The sequence below is a fragment of the Leptinotarsa decemlineata genome, unplaced genomic scaffold, assembly GCF_025532065.1.
Source record: "Leptinotarsa decemlineata unplaced genomic scaffold, Ldec_3_MD MMD2_P_RNA_scaffold_5, whole genome shotgun sequence".
Classification (NCBI taxonomy): domain Eukaryota; kingdom Metazoa; phylum Arthropoda; class Insecta; order Coleoptera; family Chrysomelidae; genus Leptinotarsa; species Leptinotarsa decemlineata.
Window position 1 is genome coordinate 7,171,887 of NW_027412532.1, and position 15,822 is coordinate 7,187,708.

Consider the following 15,822-nt stretch of genomic DNA (forward strand, 5'->3'; position numbering starts at 1 on the left):
CGAAACTGAAACAAGTTTTTTGTTTCTGTTTTTGAAAACGAAACTAGTCGCAAGCGAGTCCGTTCGGTGGAAATCCACCTTAAGTAATTATTCATACATTCCTTAAATTTTTTATTACTATGTGAGGGTCGCCTTTTAAGTTTTCACAAATGAAGCAACACTTTTTTTTTAAAAAAAACTTGTTTGTTTTTAGATTCATACACTTTTGCATCAGTTGAAACCAATTTATGGAAAAAAAATTTCAATCTGAAGTAAATATCTCGAAAATATAGTTTTGGAAGGCTTGTTAAGATGACAAAACCCCATTTTGTGTTCAACATATGGAAAAAAAGTCGTAGACGATGAATCAGGAGAATAAGAACAATAAATTCAATGTTTCCTCTTTCAAATAATCAGTTGTTGTCGCCTTATTGCCGAGCGGAAGTATCAATTTTTCAACTAACAAACCCACGTATTTAGACGGTTTTTCAGGAATAACTCAAAGAATAAGTGTTTTATTGAAAAAATCATTCATAGTAAAAATGTAGCTTATAGAAAAATAAAAAGAATGGTGTGTTTATGGTGTCTGTATACCAATACAAACGGAGTAAGTTTGTTGATAGTTGGTTCTTATTCGTTAACGTCCAAAACTATTTTGGTTTCAACGTGAATCAACCAATAAACGATACGTTTCGCTGGAGAAATTCATCGAACCTTTTTTTGGAGTGTTCAAATTGATAATTTGGACATAAAGGAACCAACAAGTAATGCCCAGGCTGATTCTAGGGCGATAAAGGGCGAATTCTACGAGTATTATGATGCTGCGATGCCAGATTTCTGTAGTATGTAGTGCCGTCAAAGGATATTTGTAAAAACATAAAAGGCAACCCTAGTAAAATGAGTTTAGTGTACTATGAGTGCTCTGTGTATATCTATATTCTGCCTTCAGTCCCTTTCCGTACATGTTTCTCTATTTTTCATTTCGAAAACTGCTTGGATGAATTTAAGGTGATGGGTATCTACTGCTAAAACTTAAAAAAAATCTTGATACTGCACAGTATGCTGGGGATAAAAGGATCACATAAATCTGTATTGCAAGCGCAGTTATATTACTAAGGTCTCCATCTGCTTCAAAAAAGATTTTTTGGTCTTTGTGCCCTATTGATTCATTGATCAATGTAATCTGGCAACATTAGCCCTGCTCCGGCCTGGTTACGGGCGTGAATGACCCTCATAATACGATCTCCAATTTTATGTCTGGTGCTGAGTCTCCGATTTTTCACTATCTATTTTTCTTTTCTATCACTTCTAGATCATCCTTCATTTCAACCTTTTCTCCATTTCCTTCAGTTCCTGATAAAGATTTAGTCAACCTGTCTGCAACTGTTTCAGTTTTTCAATATTCCAATTTCAATATTTTTCAACTTTGCGTTTTGTTACAATAAATTTTTTGATCTGTTGCCTGATGCTATTGTACCTTTGCTTTTTGTAATTTCTATGTCGGTTTCATTAATTTTTTGGTATATGCAGTATTCCTACATTTCTTCTTCTTCTACTGTTCCAAAGGCTACGTTGAAACTCCGAATGTGAACACCAACTAACATCTTCTTCAATATTCCTTTCTAACGGTCTTCTTGGAATCCGATTGTTAGTATCTGTTTGGTTTTTTCATCTCAATGAGTTCAAAATGCGCATCCTCCAGCATTTCTTTCGGGTGCTTTTTTACACATGGAAATAATTTTCACCATAGTTGAAGAGAGCTGGCAGTACCAGTAAACCAGAAGCGTTGTCAGTTTTCACATTTTGCTTTGACAGTTAAGAAGCCATCTGTCCTGAAATAAAAAGTTTTGTAAACTCATTGATAACATAAGACAACTTTCCGATGGAGCTTAGAGTCTAAGGCCTTGCGAAACATTACACAAAATATTTCATTAAAAATAATAAATACATTGTCAAAATTGTGAAAACCGTGATAAGGGATCACAGAATTAGACCCAGCATAAAGTCAATAGATAGTTTTATCTGAATAATGTGGAGAAAAATTGAATTGAAGAAATTTATCTTTAGCCAGATGAGCAGCCCTAGGAACTCTTTGTGGGCTAATTACTTTAACAGTATCAACTGCAATATCTTCAATATTCAGAGATGGTAAAATCATATTGTGATCCTTCTAAACTCCGTTTATCCAAAAGAGACCTTAATTATGTATCTGCCTACCACTTGCTCTTCACCTCGGTGAGGAAATTTGCTTCAGTAACCCCCTTGGTGATGATACATTTGATTTGATAGAATCACGTGGCCAATACCAAGTTCAATATCTTCAATATTCAGTGATAGATTCTTGAGCATGACACATGTTAAAATATTGTGATCTTTGTAAACTTTGCTTGTCCAAAAAGACCTTGCTCTAAATATGTTGTCATCGGTGAGAGAATTCGCTATATTAACCCCCTTGGTGATGGTAAATTTAGATTAGTTGGATCACGTGGCCAATACCAACTTCAGTATCTTCAATATTCAGTGATAGATTCTTGAGCATGTCACATGTTGAAATCATATTGTAATCCTTCTGAACCCTGCTTATCCAAAATGACCTTGATAATGTATCTGCCTCAAATGAACCACATTTTACTCTGTCACCACTTGCTCTAAATATATTGACCTCGGTGAGAGAACTCGCTATATTAATATTCTTGGTGATGGTAAATTTGATTTGCTAGGATCACGTGGCCAAAGAGAAGGCACTCCAGACGATGTCGAGCATGTCGAGTGCACAGATAGTATCAGCTACTACCGCAATACACAGCAAGTCAGCTGGTCTGAATATCGGTCTATCTCATAACCCTGTTACCTATCCCGGAGCGGTAAGTTATCCCTCTTTCGTGCGAAGGTCGAAGACTGTCCTGCGTCCAGCTTTCTGTCCCTATTTCCTTCCTTCAATTCCTTTTTTAGACTTATGACGGCGATTCGAAACGTATCCTGGTTGTAGAGGATGATAATGTTAAAAAAAGTATGTCAATGATTGAAAATGATAATAATGGTAGTTATGATATTGACTGCAGTTAATATTCATCCTTCTTGAAATTCCAGCTCAGTTTGTAGCAGACAACGTTGGTATTTTCAACAAATTTTGTTTTCATATATAAATATAAGGAATGATTTTGGAAAAAAATTGTTGAAGATGAATTGAATCTTTATGTATATATGTTATATACATAAGTTCTATTCAATTACAATCATTCCGCTTCAGTCCATTTAAAAGGTGATATTTCATCAATAATAATGAATAACTATAACACCGTTCTTTATATAGGTAACTTGAAAGGAGGAAATTTGGTATTATTTTATCTTTCAATGAGAGTATGATGTAAAACATACCGTTTGAATTTTTTAATGTGCTGTATATATCACACTCATAAACGTTATGAGTTTTCCTAGTTCTAGAACAAACAAGAAACAATAAATTTAATACATATTCAAAAGCGAACACAAATATGAATAAACATTATGAATGAAAAATGAAAACAGCCGTGTTTGAACCTCACCTGTGAAATTTTGTGGTTACATTTGGATTGCTTCAGTTCATAAACTCCGCAAATTTTCACCATATTTGGTTTGTTTCTATAAAATAACACAATGTCACATAAAAATAACTCACAAACGAAGCAAATCGTCTTGAACGAGAATAAAGACGAAGCGAGGTTATCGACACAAGTTAAGAACGTACATACCGAAATAAGTATCCGTATGATGAAACAAAACCGAGTATTCATGAAAACGGTCGATCACATCTGACTTTATTATGATACTGGCCCTATGTAAATAAAAAATCGTTGTGAATGTTCCAGTTCCAGGAAAGATAAGTCCTCTCTAGATATTTAATCGCTCTGAGAATGCTACAGATTGGCCGCCATGATCACCAGATTTAGCGCTTTGGGCAATTTGTTGAAATATATACATCATAAGCACTTGATATTTCAAGCCTTTTTCCAAAGAACTATCCACGTTTTTTCTTTAAGATCTCACTCACTATAAACCCACATAGAACATTTCGTACCGTTAGTAGCTGGGAATTAAATAAAAATCGGCTCTTGTTGAAAATTGGCTTATAAAATACCTCATACATTCTACAGTCATACATTCTGAACCTCTCAAATTGTAACCTACTATTTTCCGACCACCCGATCAATTTAGTTCCTTGTCATATTCTGTTAATTCCTGTTTCTTCCTCTGAAGCTTCCGCATAGTTGCTGTTTAAGAACGATAAGCGTAGAAAAACTAATCTCGTTGTGCCTAATTCCTAAAGGCTTACTTGCTGTGTGTTGCTAGATTGTCGCTAATTAAGCTTGTTTTTTTTTAACAAAAATGTTGCTCTTCTCTAGATTATTGAAAATTCATATTTTAGCGGATCGATTTTTATGTATACAATGCTTTGGGATGTTAATTTGTTGTGTGTTTTTTTATTTCAGCAGTTCTGGCAACCTGGATTACAGCCTGGAACCTCTCAAGAGTAAGTGAAATCTCGATCATTATACGAATAACATAATAATTAGGTTTTGGACATAATAAAATTGTATGTATGTACAATCTAGACCAATGTGGAAAAATTTAGGAAAGGTAGAAGTTTCACATATTTCAATAAGCTATCCTATTTGTTATTTTGGCTTAAACTCGAAATTCCTACTCCCATTTTTTCGTTCCAACATTGTTGTTTCCTGAACGTCCCGTGAGTAACCATGAAATTTTATTTTGTGCCGATCCCTACTTGGTTGAAGTAGTTCTTTTTCAAGTGTTCCCTTCAAATTTCGAGTAGCCATTAAAACATGTCCTGTTAACGTTGTTCTCTAGTTTTTCTCCTTCTGTCTTACTCTTCCTTTTAGAATCATAGTTCTCATTTCAGTTTCTCTTTGCTTTTTAGTTTTTTTCTTCTTTCTTGTCATTTTGGCTTCATTTCTGGCCTTTCTTTCTTTTAATCCTTTATTTCCTCTCAACTTTTTGTTTTTTTTTAACTCAAGAATTCACTTACGCTATTTCACCGCTAGGGCAAGCTTTTCGTTCATAAACCCAAAAAACATTTTGTCAACTGAGTACATAATCATCACTGCCTAATCTAGTTTCAAATGCTATTTTTTTTTAAATTTCTTACTCCTTCTTCACTTCGTATTCTTATCAACATTATATAGTCCTCTATTGTTTCTTCAACAGATCAACATTTGATTTCAGTGTCAAACCCTTCGCCCAGGCAGCTTACCCGGCAGGAAAACCGGCAACTGCCGTTTCGGCTGGCGACGTGGGAGCCTTACAGACCGCCCCTCCTCCTGTTTGGGAAGGAAGAGCCATCGCCACTCACAAACTGAGGCTAGTAGAATTTTCTGCGTTCATGGAATCGCAAAACAGAGAAGAAGCAGTAAGTATCTTCATGGAGGTCTTCGATTATGGTTCGACCACCTCTTCAGCCAAATTTCAAACATATTGACCAATTTTTTTCATATCAATATCGTGAGTTCTAATGATTGTATTTTCTTCCAGTATCAGAAACACCTGTTTGTACACATAGGTGGACCAGCGTTATCTTACACAGACCCCCTTTTGGAAGCGGTCGACGTCCGGCAGATATACGACAAATTTCCCGAGAAGAAAGGTGGTCTCAAAGAGCTGTATGATAAAGGGCCGCAGAACGCCTTCTTTCTCGTCAAATTTTGGGCTGACCTCAACTCCAATCTTCTAGACGAAGCAGGAGCTTTCTATGGTGTCACCAGCTCGTAAGTAATTTTAGGCTTTCATTAAATTATATAAAAATTATTGAGAAACGTTAACTTCTATCTAAGTTTTTGATACCAAAAGTAGAATTTTTTGGAACATTTGCGTTCAGCCTCTTTTAACTATGATTTGTGGCAGGGCAGAAGTTAAATAAAATCGTTTTTGTTTCAAAATATACTCAATACTTTCGATGCTTTGAAAATCCAAACTTTCAAAAACATACTTATTGATATTCCTCATCTAATGAATATTGCTAATCTCAAGTGCGTATCTTCTGAACATTTTGGAAGAATGTGTTGATTATTCAAAAGAGTAGAAGGGGTTATATTTTTTAGGAGTGATTAATTTTTGGGTAAAAAAATTTTCTTTCTCAGAAGAGTAGTTATGAATAAACATCATTTCTTTATTTTTCACGTAAGATCCGTTTATTGAGGCATTCATTTACATATAAATCTCAGACTAAACTGGGTAAACTTTTCCAACTCTTTGTGATTTCTGCTATTATTGTTTCTCAAATGATACTGGTCAGAAAATTTGTGGTTTTTACACAATTAAGTGTATTTCATATATTGTTTGTAAAAACTCATTTACGGCTGCGTTGTACTTTTTATTGCTGCAAATGGGTAAACGAATTGATTTTAAAGGTCAGTGAGATGATTAATAAGAAAAATGTGAAATTATAATGTTCAGCGATCTGAAAAAAAATCATTTGTTTGCAATCAAACATATGATATTATTTGTCAGTGGCTCCATTACTGAATACGAAATATCTTTGGCAAATAGGAAATTACTTTTCTCCTATCATGCAGCATTGACTTCAAGTAGTCAAGTTATCCAACCTTTTATACAGAATTCCTTGTCAAAAATATGGGGAGTGAATGAAGGTAATTTATGTTCTAACCTAAAACAGTACCTCAAAGTCACCTTGCCTGCGTCATGTGACGTATGTCAAGGTCATTCAAGGTCAAACACAAAACCTTCCTCAAAGTAAACCTTGGCTACTTCGTGTGACGTATGTAGAGGTCATTTCAAGGTTGAAAGTGGTGGAGGGGGTTTCCAAAATCGGCTTAAACCAACTACTACAGTTGACAACAGTTGAGCAATACGAAATTAATACAACTCAAGTTTTAAGGATCAGAAAACGATGGAGAAAATATAGTAGCCCCCTTTTAATACTTACTGAAAACGGACAAGAGTGTGCATAATTTAACTTTGAAAACTCTGTAGACTAGGCATAATATTTCTCATTATAGATTCGATAGAGCTGTTCAGGAAAACATTACGATGCAATGATGAAGAGGTCCCATAAAAAAATTAATGGATATTAATTGATTTCTGGGGAACGATATTAATTACTTTCATTATTATTTTCATTTCCAGGTACGAAAGTAATGACAATATGACGATAACGTGTTCGACGAAAGTATGTTCTTTCGGCAAACAGGTTGTAGAAAAAGTTGAAACCGAATATGCCCGTTACGAGAACGGAAGATTTGTATATAGAATACATCGGAGTCCGATGTGCGAATACATGATAAACTTCATCCACAAACTGAAACACCTACCTGAAAAGTATATGATGAATAGTGTTTTGGAAAACTTTACAATCCTTCAGGTGAGTCGATTTCCAGATCTCAAACGAACTCTATGTTCATTTTTTTGTATTTGTGACTTGTGAATTACATCAAATTATAAAATCGCCTTACATTCGCCTATAGTTAACAGATAAATAAAATCTTCGAAATTGAAAAACATTTCATATATTACTATAAAAGACAATGAAGTGGCTATTGAAATATCTTGTTTTCGATGTTGTCAAAGGAGTTCAAGCCCCTATAACTTTGAATGAATGAAATCTCACCATTGTTTGAGAAGTATAGATTCAGATCAGATGAAAACGGATCAGACTTGGTGTTATAATGTATAATTCGATTGGCTATACTGCACTTAGAGTTCCTTCTTCACAAAGACTGAAATCAATCGTTTTCAGCAATGTTCTACCACTGAATGAATCAAAACAATCTCCAAAAATTGTCTGTAAACTTGCTCATATTTCTGTCATATAATTCTATATCCGCCAAGGTATTAGCCAGGAATGTAAGGAGAGGTGAATGCTTCAAATTTCAGTTTTTTTTTTGTATGTATGTATCACTTCCCAAAACAGTTGTACGATTTATTTCGGTCCCTGTTAGAGTCATGATGAAGTTTTTTTCACGAGATGAATCTATTTCACTATAGTTTGAATAGATCCTACCCCAGACGAAGGTCAATTGATTTCAGCAAGGAACTGCTTCTGGTCGAAAGAGGAGCGTCTGCAAGAAGTGTCTCTGTTTAAAAAACTTGTACACATGTTTGTCGGATATAATGCAACAAACCTCGTGGTTTCAGCTAGTGAAACAGTTGTTACTGGATAGAACTGTGTAGGAACTTTCTGGGAGGTGAATGTTTCTATTCAAAATATTTATATTCTCAGTATGTTTGATGTTCACCTTTCCACAAATTCCGAAATATAAATTTTGCCCCCACAAAGCTCAGTGAATTTACTATCCTGACCTGGTTTCTTGTCTTCTCTACTGTACAAGATGTAGAAAATATTCCCACTAAGCATTAATGAACCATGTGTCAAATAATAACACTCGTTTTATTCATCTTTCCTCACCAAACTAAAGAAGGATGCAATACAATGGGTTATAACGCCATTGAGTATAGACAATACATATCACTTTCCATGTTTCCCTTAAGTAGGGTCTGGTTAGCAATAATGCTACCTCTGACTTTATTTTTATCCTATCTAAATATTGTTACCAGATATTCAACCTCTTCCAGAAGTTTCTTCATCTCAAAATTGTATTAGTCCTTTTAGTGAATGCTATAATGGTCAATTTTAATGGACTTGAGTTCAGCCCTTCTTCTTTGGGTCATCTTGTTATTATATTATATGTTATATTTAGTCTGGACCAAGATTACTGAGTCATTTGCATACCTCAGTTCTTTATGTCCATCCATAAAGTTGTAGACAAGACCCCTCCTGAAGTTGGCTCCTTGCTAACCATACTCCTGCTACCTGTGCCTCTTGCATACCAATCTTCCTCTAAGCATACAGTCTATTAACCTTTAGCTTGTGTTTTCGATCTTGCTTCTACATGCTTGGATGATTGGTTCTAATGTCATATTCTGTATCTGTAGAGTAGGGAGGGTGAGTGTAGGCCCACAGACAGCACTTAAGCCACATGTGACCCATTGTACATCCTCCCGAGGAGTTGTCCTCCTAGGTTATCGTCCATCCTGTCCTTTCCAGGAAGGTGGACAGTTTACTAGGAGACAACTCCTTTATATCGGCAGGTGTAGGCCAAGACTCGCCGAATATACACTTTGTTATTGACGATAACTCCGGCATAGAGGTGTGTCCAGTAGCCCCGTAATATGGAGGTGTTTCCTTAGTTGACAGCGGCCAGTCAGAAATCCTACTGTTAAGCGTAGATTTTTCCTGGTCATCGCCAGATATTTCTTCGGCTCCAGCTTCCCAGGGTCGCCCAGGGGGATCCTGGCAAGACTGCATCCTTTGATTCCATCCCATCTCTTCAGGGATTGAGCATGAGTGTGACGTTTGGCTAGTTCCGCATTTGTCGAAGTCATCAGGCCGTAGATGTCACTGGGTCTTAAATTCTTAGTCCAGCCGCTTCCTTGGCTAAAGAGTCGGCAATGCAATTACATTTACTCCTGTCATAACCTTTAACCCTCCTCAGGATAATGTTATTATCTACCAAGGCTTTGGCTAAATCTTGGTGGCACTCTAGTACTATCCCTTGAACATCCCCTATCCCCTATCCCCTATCCCTATCCCTAGACAAGCCTTGAACACGTCTGTTCAAGGCTTGTCTACTATCAGTGCAGATTGTTTTTGCCAGAAATTCCTTTTCTGGTTATTTCTTTTGTGGCGATTGAGATACCAGCCAGTTCTGTTTGAACCAGGCTGGTTTTTTCCCCATTCCCCACTTAATCCTTAGGCTTAGGCTTCTTTGGTTCTTGAGCCGTCTGTATATATGCGTATTGCATTTGTAGCATCTGACTCTGTGTTCTGTTTTATTTGTATTTTGTAGGGTTTATTAAACACAAACCTGGGTTCAATTGCATCACTGGTTGCCTGCAGCAGAGTTTGCGCAGTAAGCGCTTCTTGCCATAGGCTTAGCCTCAATTGACCCATTCCTACTTCGAGGTTTCCACCAGCCGTGCGCAATAGTAAAATGTCATATTATTCAAACATGTTCAACATGTAAGAAAGTAAACATATTTTACTTTTTCGTAACCCAACATAAATCCCTCTAAGATTCTGGTGTTAGATTTGTAATTTCTGACACATTAAAGTGCATCTAGAAAAGCTCTTTTATGGTTTCTCTTCCTGTTTTTGTGGCACATGTTTGGATTTGTCAACCTCCTTCCATTGCCTCATCTACGAGTAGATTTTTTCGCGGCTTTAAATAGAGCTTTATTTACAAAAATATATAAACGCAATAAACAACAATCATCAACAGTATCAACACAAGCTGGTACTTTAACATATTTAAAATAAATCATTCAATTAAAATCGTACACATATATGATAGGTAGCAAGAAAATGAAAATGAATTAGATATAATACATAAAATTGAAATTAAGTTTGATGATTTAAAGTTATGGACCTTTTATATTGGTCCATATATTTAATTTTCTTGCACTTTCAAAGGCATTTCTAATTGGTATCCCCTAAATAGGCTTTTTCAATTTTTTTTCTGGAGATTTTGATGAGTTATGGCCGAGGATTTCAAAGTTCACATGCCGATGATCTGAACAAATTTCCTCATCAGACAAATTCTATTCATGAACACAGTTACTTTTAAATGTAGTCCTAATGTTACGTCTATAACAGTCCTACGTACCATGTTTCAAAGGTAAATTCATTACCTACATTTAAGAAGTCCTAAATGTTTGCCTCTTGTAGTAAATGCTTGCTTCCCAAGTGAGGTGGTTTGCATTGACAGTCAACTATGAGCTACGATTTGTCTGCCTAGCAGGCCTTCACTAACTCTTCTAAATCCCTGGTTTTTGGTAGTTCCTGATTAGTAAGGGAGGTAACGATTTCCTCAGGTCCTGGTCATCTTCATTTTGACTTTGAAGATAGCAATAAAAATCTTCCTTATTTTATTTAAGGGGGAAATACTGAAAAGCAACATAATCAGAATGTTAAGTCAACTGTCTTTGCATAATACTTATATTCATTCTCATCATTACCGTATTGAATTAATGACAACTGACTTTTGTTTCCAGGTTGTGAGCAATAGAGACACTCAAGAAACCCTCTTATGTACAGCCTACGTATTCGAGGTGTCGACATCAGAGCACGGAGCGCAGCACCACATCTACAGGCTCGTGAAAGACTAGCGGGTTATCGGTGAAACCTTAACCTACCACTTCAGTGCCTACACTCTCACAATACTAGTATTATTATTGGTTACATACTTCTTAAGTAAGTAGCTAGATGAAAACAATACGAATTGCCATTTGAAGAAGGTATCTAAAGCTACTTTTAAAATCTTGGGATCATCTCGAGTTCAAATCAATCCGGTTATTTTTCAGCTCCGCTCGTTCTGATTAAATCTACATAGTTTGTTTCTATATATAATAGTTTTTATTTTATCCGCAGCGTACTTCTAGTTTTGTAGTTTTTTTCCCTAATTTGCCAGGTTGTTCAGTTGGATACTTATCTTTTGTTTTTTCCGTTTGGAAACGATACGGCCCAGTTATAATTTTGGTAGGTCTTGCCCGCTTCTTTATTTTGTACAAAACTTCCAAATATTTATTGTTCTCGTTTTGGGACTTACTCTGCGGCATCTCCAAGTGCGTGGCAGGTTCGGCACAAAGTGGCCCGTAGATCAGCAGAAACTATTTATTGTAAAAAAAAGTCAAGATTGATTTGATCTATGCTCCACTTTTCGTATCATGAATTTTTTTACTTAGATTAATTTAAGTTAGAGTTTGCTATTTGTGATGATAATTTTTAACAGTTTTATATATACATATATAGATAGATATACATACTTAGATTTCTATTCGATTTTTTCGAGAATAAAATACCCAGTATTTTACTTATTTTAATTTTTTCGCCAATAATATTGACATAGCTTTAGATGATGCGTCTCCACGAATCCCGTCCGATTTACCTCTGAGAGGGTTGGGCGGGAAATTCAACTGGAAGGTGGAGAATACTTGACCTTTGTGTTCAATTTGGCAGTCTATTTTGCCGAATAAATTACCAAATGAAATTCTTTGTGAAATTTGTGCAGAACGTTCAATTCCACCCATAACCTGTAATACGTCAATGTAATACATATTTTGGGTAATTCTCTGAGGTCCCACCTTGTGATTTCTACACTCAACTATTTCTTATTAAAAAAATATATTATTTATTGCTTGTAAGCAATATTATTATTGCTTGTAAGCAATTTTTAAAAGCCACTTTACATTTACGCGATTGCAAGCAAATTGAACACTTAGTGACCGTTTTGGTGATTTCCAATGTGACCAACATTCTAAAATTTACCAGATTCAATAAAAGGTTATAGATGTCTTTTTTTTCGTACATTTGAATACGTGAATTGTTAAAAATTAGTTTCAAAACAGATCCAATATTAACATATTTCATTAACATGTAATAAATAAAACTATACAATTAATTGCTGCAATGTGAAGCAATGTGAAACGATCCTTCAATGTGCAAAATATTGCATGCAAGTTTCCTCAATTTTGCTGCCCAAATCTAATGCGGCTTCGAAACGTTCCCGCACAGTAGAACCTGTTGAATGTCTGCCGAAAAACAACTAATTTCCCGGCTAATATCACGTCGGACATTGAATTATATGAGAATGCAAGTTACCTCTCAGAGGATGGTTGTGCACATGATTCTTGATCATCCAGCAGCAGAAACACGTTAAAATCAGTCGAGTAGATCACCTACAGACCAGTTTTGGGGTATTACCCCTCGTCAATGCAGGAAAGATCCGACTCAAACAGCAATGGGAGTGTTTATACGTTTGTATCTCTCCTCGGTACAGTCATCAGACTTATTGGTTCTGAAGGTGAATCAAATTTGGGCACTCATCTGTATAACAATATATGAAAAAAAAAGAATGGAATATATCAACTAGAAATTGATAATAAACCGACAAATACCCAAGAAATTGAAGAAGTAATTTGCAATTTAGACCCGAAAATATAACCGGTCTATAAATGATGTAAAAAGTACTTGATGAACAATTATTAGCCTATTTCTGTTCTCTCAAAGTTATATATAAGTGATTACTGAATTGTCTTAACAAAATTACACTCTCACGATTGACAGTATGGGTTTTGTATATCTGGTGATATAGAGTGTGACATGGGAAAATCTCATTGAGAATATTATAGGTTCGTGATATCAACTCGTTACAGATACTTTGTGAACTTTTTGAGAATCAACTGTGGTACATACAGATAACAAGAGTTGCTACCATTCAATTGTTTATCAGGGCCTTAATAAAAAAGAGTAATCATTTATTTTTATGATCATCAAGTTACATTACTCTCGGTAATATCGAAGAAACTTTAATTTCACGATATTATATGAACATTTCCGAAAAAAAAATCGCTAGATAATATACAGGTCCATATTTGAAAGTCAAGAGTTGAGAATGACCCAAGTCGGGCGACACTCTGTATAAAAATTATATGTTCATAGTATGTACAATGAAAGTTTCAATGGTAAAGTGTAAACAGATTTTCAATGTCATTGCAAACATTAAAGATACATTTTTTGATGCACTGTTTGGATCACGTGGTGATCAAAACACTTGTCGAGGTGTTAAAATAAGGGTTTGGTGTTGGGAAAAAACTCCAGTAATATTTAAAAAAGATCTATTTTTATTCGTTCAATACTATTCAAAAATAAGCAAATTTGCTACAATTCAACCTACTCTGTATATTTTACTGTTTACGAGATCTTCATTTATAAACTCGAATTTGAATATGTCAATGCAACATATGTGACTACCTAGATGGGATTCGAATCCAATAACAATTTGAATATTTCTGTTGGAATACCTTTCAGATTTTAGAATTTATAGAAACACTTTCTAAGTAGTTTCTGCATAAGATAATCAATTTTTTGTAAAATTTTCATGAAATTTAAGTAGAATATTAGGATTTGAGTTTACATTCATTCAAAGTCGCGCATTTCATTTTTTTTAATAAAAACGGTTAAACAAAGAAATACTTATTTATAAAGTGTGATATGTGAATGAAAAATATTCTTTGAGGTCAATGTTTTTCGTTTTTCTTGCTTTTCAAGCTTTCACAAACTGAAAATAAATGAATTCAGTTCAATATAGAATCTATCCAACCACAGTAAAGACAAACAGAAAAGTTTACTTTGAAAAATTACTGTGATAAAATTTTGTAAGAAAAAAGACCAATTAGTAGTTCGTCAGGAAAATACAATATAATTTTAACTCAACAGAAAAAACTTCACTATTTATCTGAAAATTAGATATAGGAAATATTGGGGAAAAAACTAAGGAATTATTTCTACATCAACTTCAGTCGAATTTGAATTATGAATAATTATTGAATTACTTGTCATTCTTCATGTGATAAACTCTTGTTACTGGCCAATTTCGAAATGCTAAGAGGTTTTCTAAGTTTACAGATTAAGAATATTCAAAAATTGACAAATTATTGTTGGGTCAATATAGTCTGACTGATCACTGTCTCATTAATATTTCCAAATATGTTGGGTGTTCTTCTCACAAAGGGTTTTTGCATATTTAATTTTTGTGATATTTTCAAATTGAAGTCTCAGAAATTGTTTTTTTTCTGTTGTAAAAACATAAAGTATTCTCAGGTTCTGTTCTTCAATTTTTATGTCGAATTTTAAGAAAATGTCATTTCCCGAACAACTAATAAAATTCAGCTTTCATAATATAAACACATCACCCCCAATATGTAATTTAACCGAACAGGAAGCGTGAATTGAATGTTCTGATTTTGGTGTATTCACACTGATCTGTGCATAGTGCAATCAAAAAAAAGATGCAAAAGATTGTGAAAACATCATAAAATATTTTACAAGTTTGTTACAAGTGGCAATGTTTTTGATCTCTGATTTAGTCTTTGGAAATTATTGTTTGATAGGTGTATTACGCAATTTTTGGTAGCTTTTATTTTTATTATAAGACCGAAAATACAATAAAACATAATAATGTGACTATCCTGAATCTAGACAATTGTTTAAAGCACTGACACAATGTGTCTTCTGTGAAGATGAAGAGTTATTTTTCGAAAATTAACAAAACATAGTAAATTGTAAATGTTTCAGATTTGTACGACTCAATAGTGGAATATAGAGTATGTAAAAAGTGTCAGTGTGATGAGTAATATTGTAAATATATTTCTATAAGAATATGGCGGCTATAAATATTTTTATCGTCTTAACATGCAGATATAAGGTTCTTTACGAAGTGTGCTATATTTAAATGAGATTTTTTATCCATATCTAGAAATGCCATATCAAAGGAAAAATATTGAATCTTATACTTTTGCTCTTTATGTGTACAGTATTTTAAATCAGGTTTATAATTTGTATTGAAAATTATAAAAATTTGAAGATATGAGTTGTTTCATTTCATGTGCCAAAAAGAAATCCAAAGAAAATTATGTCTTTATATAAATTCTTGACAAAAAAACCAATCCTAAAAAGTTCAATAGTTGCAGCTAAACTGTTACACAGGTCAAAGAATGTAAAAAGATTTAAAAAAAGATAAAACTACCTGTTTTAACTTTCACTTGGATCACAGTATAAAGATAGATTACTTTATACTGGGCTTGTGTCAAATGATATTTATTCATTTTGATTAAAAACCCTTGAACAAGCTGATTACAAATTCAACCCCAATCGCCATCTATCATCCAAAGGCCTAAGTTTTCAGTAGATATTATTTTGAAGGATTTTCTAGTGACCGGCAGGTAGTAGCATATAAACAGAAACTGGTTCTTGTAAGCGTGTATTGTCATTGT

The 15,822-nt window shown here is 34.3% G+C and overlaps 1 protein-coding gene across 13 annotated transcripts in view; it reads left to right on the forward strand.

The window, feature by feature from the left end:
• The window catches only part of scalloped (TEA domain transcription factor 1 homolog scalloped), a 273,763-nt gene extending 258,347 nt beyond the window's left edge, over window positions 1-15,416 (forward strand). For 10 of the 13 annotated variants that reach the window (XM_074169382.1, XM_074169381.1, XM_074169380.1 and 7 more), the window contains 6 exons: window positions 2,700-2,843; window positions 4,449-4,489; window positions 5,203-5,386; window positions 5,509-5,741; window positions 7,120-7,354; window positions 11,044-15,416. In XM_074169382.1, coding sequence (XP_074025483.1) covers window positions 2,700-2,843; window positions 4,449-4,489; window positions 5,203-5,386; window positions 5,509-5,741; window positions 7,120-7,354; window positions 11,044-11,157 — 951 coding nt within the window. In that variant the 3' untranslated portion in view covers window positions 11,158-15,416. The remainder of the gene's footprint in view (window positions 1-2,699; window positions 2,844-4,448; window positions 4,490-5,202; window positions 5,387-5,508; window positions 5,742-7,119; window positions 7,355-11,043) is intronic. The other 3 variants (XM_074169378.1, XM_074169390.1, XM_074169389.1) reach the window with 3 other exon arrangements.
• Window positions 15,417-15,822: the final 406 nt, after the last annotated feature.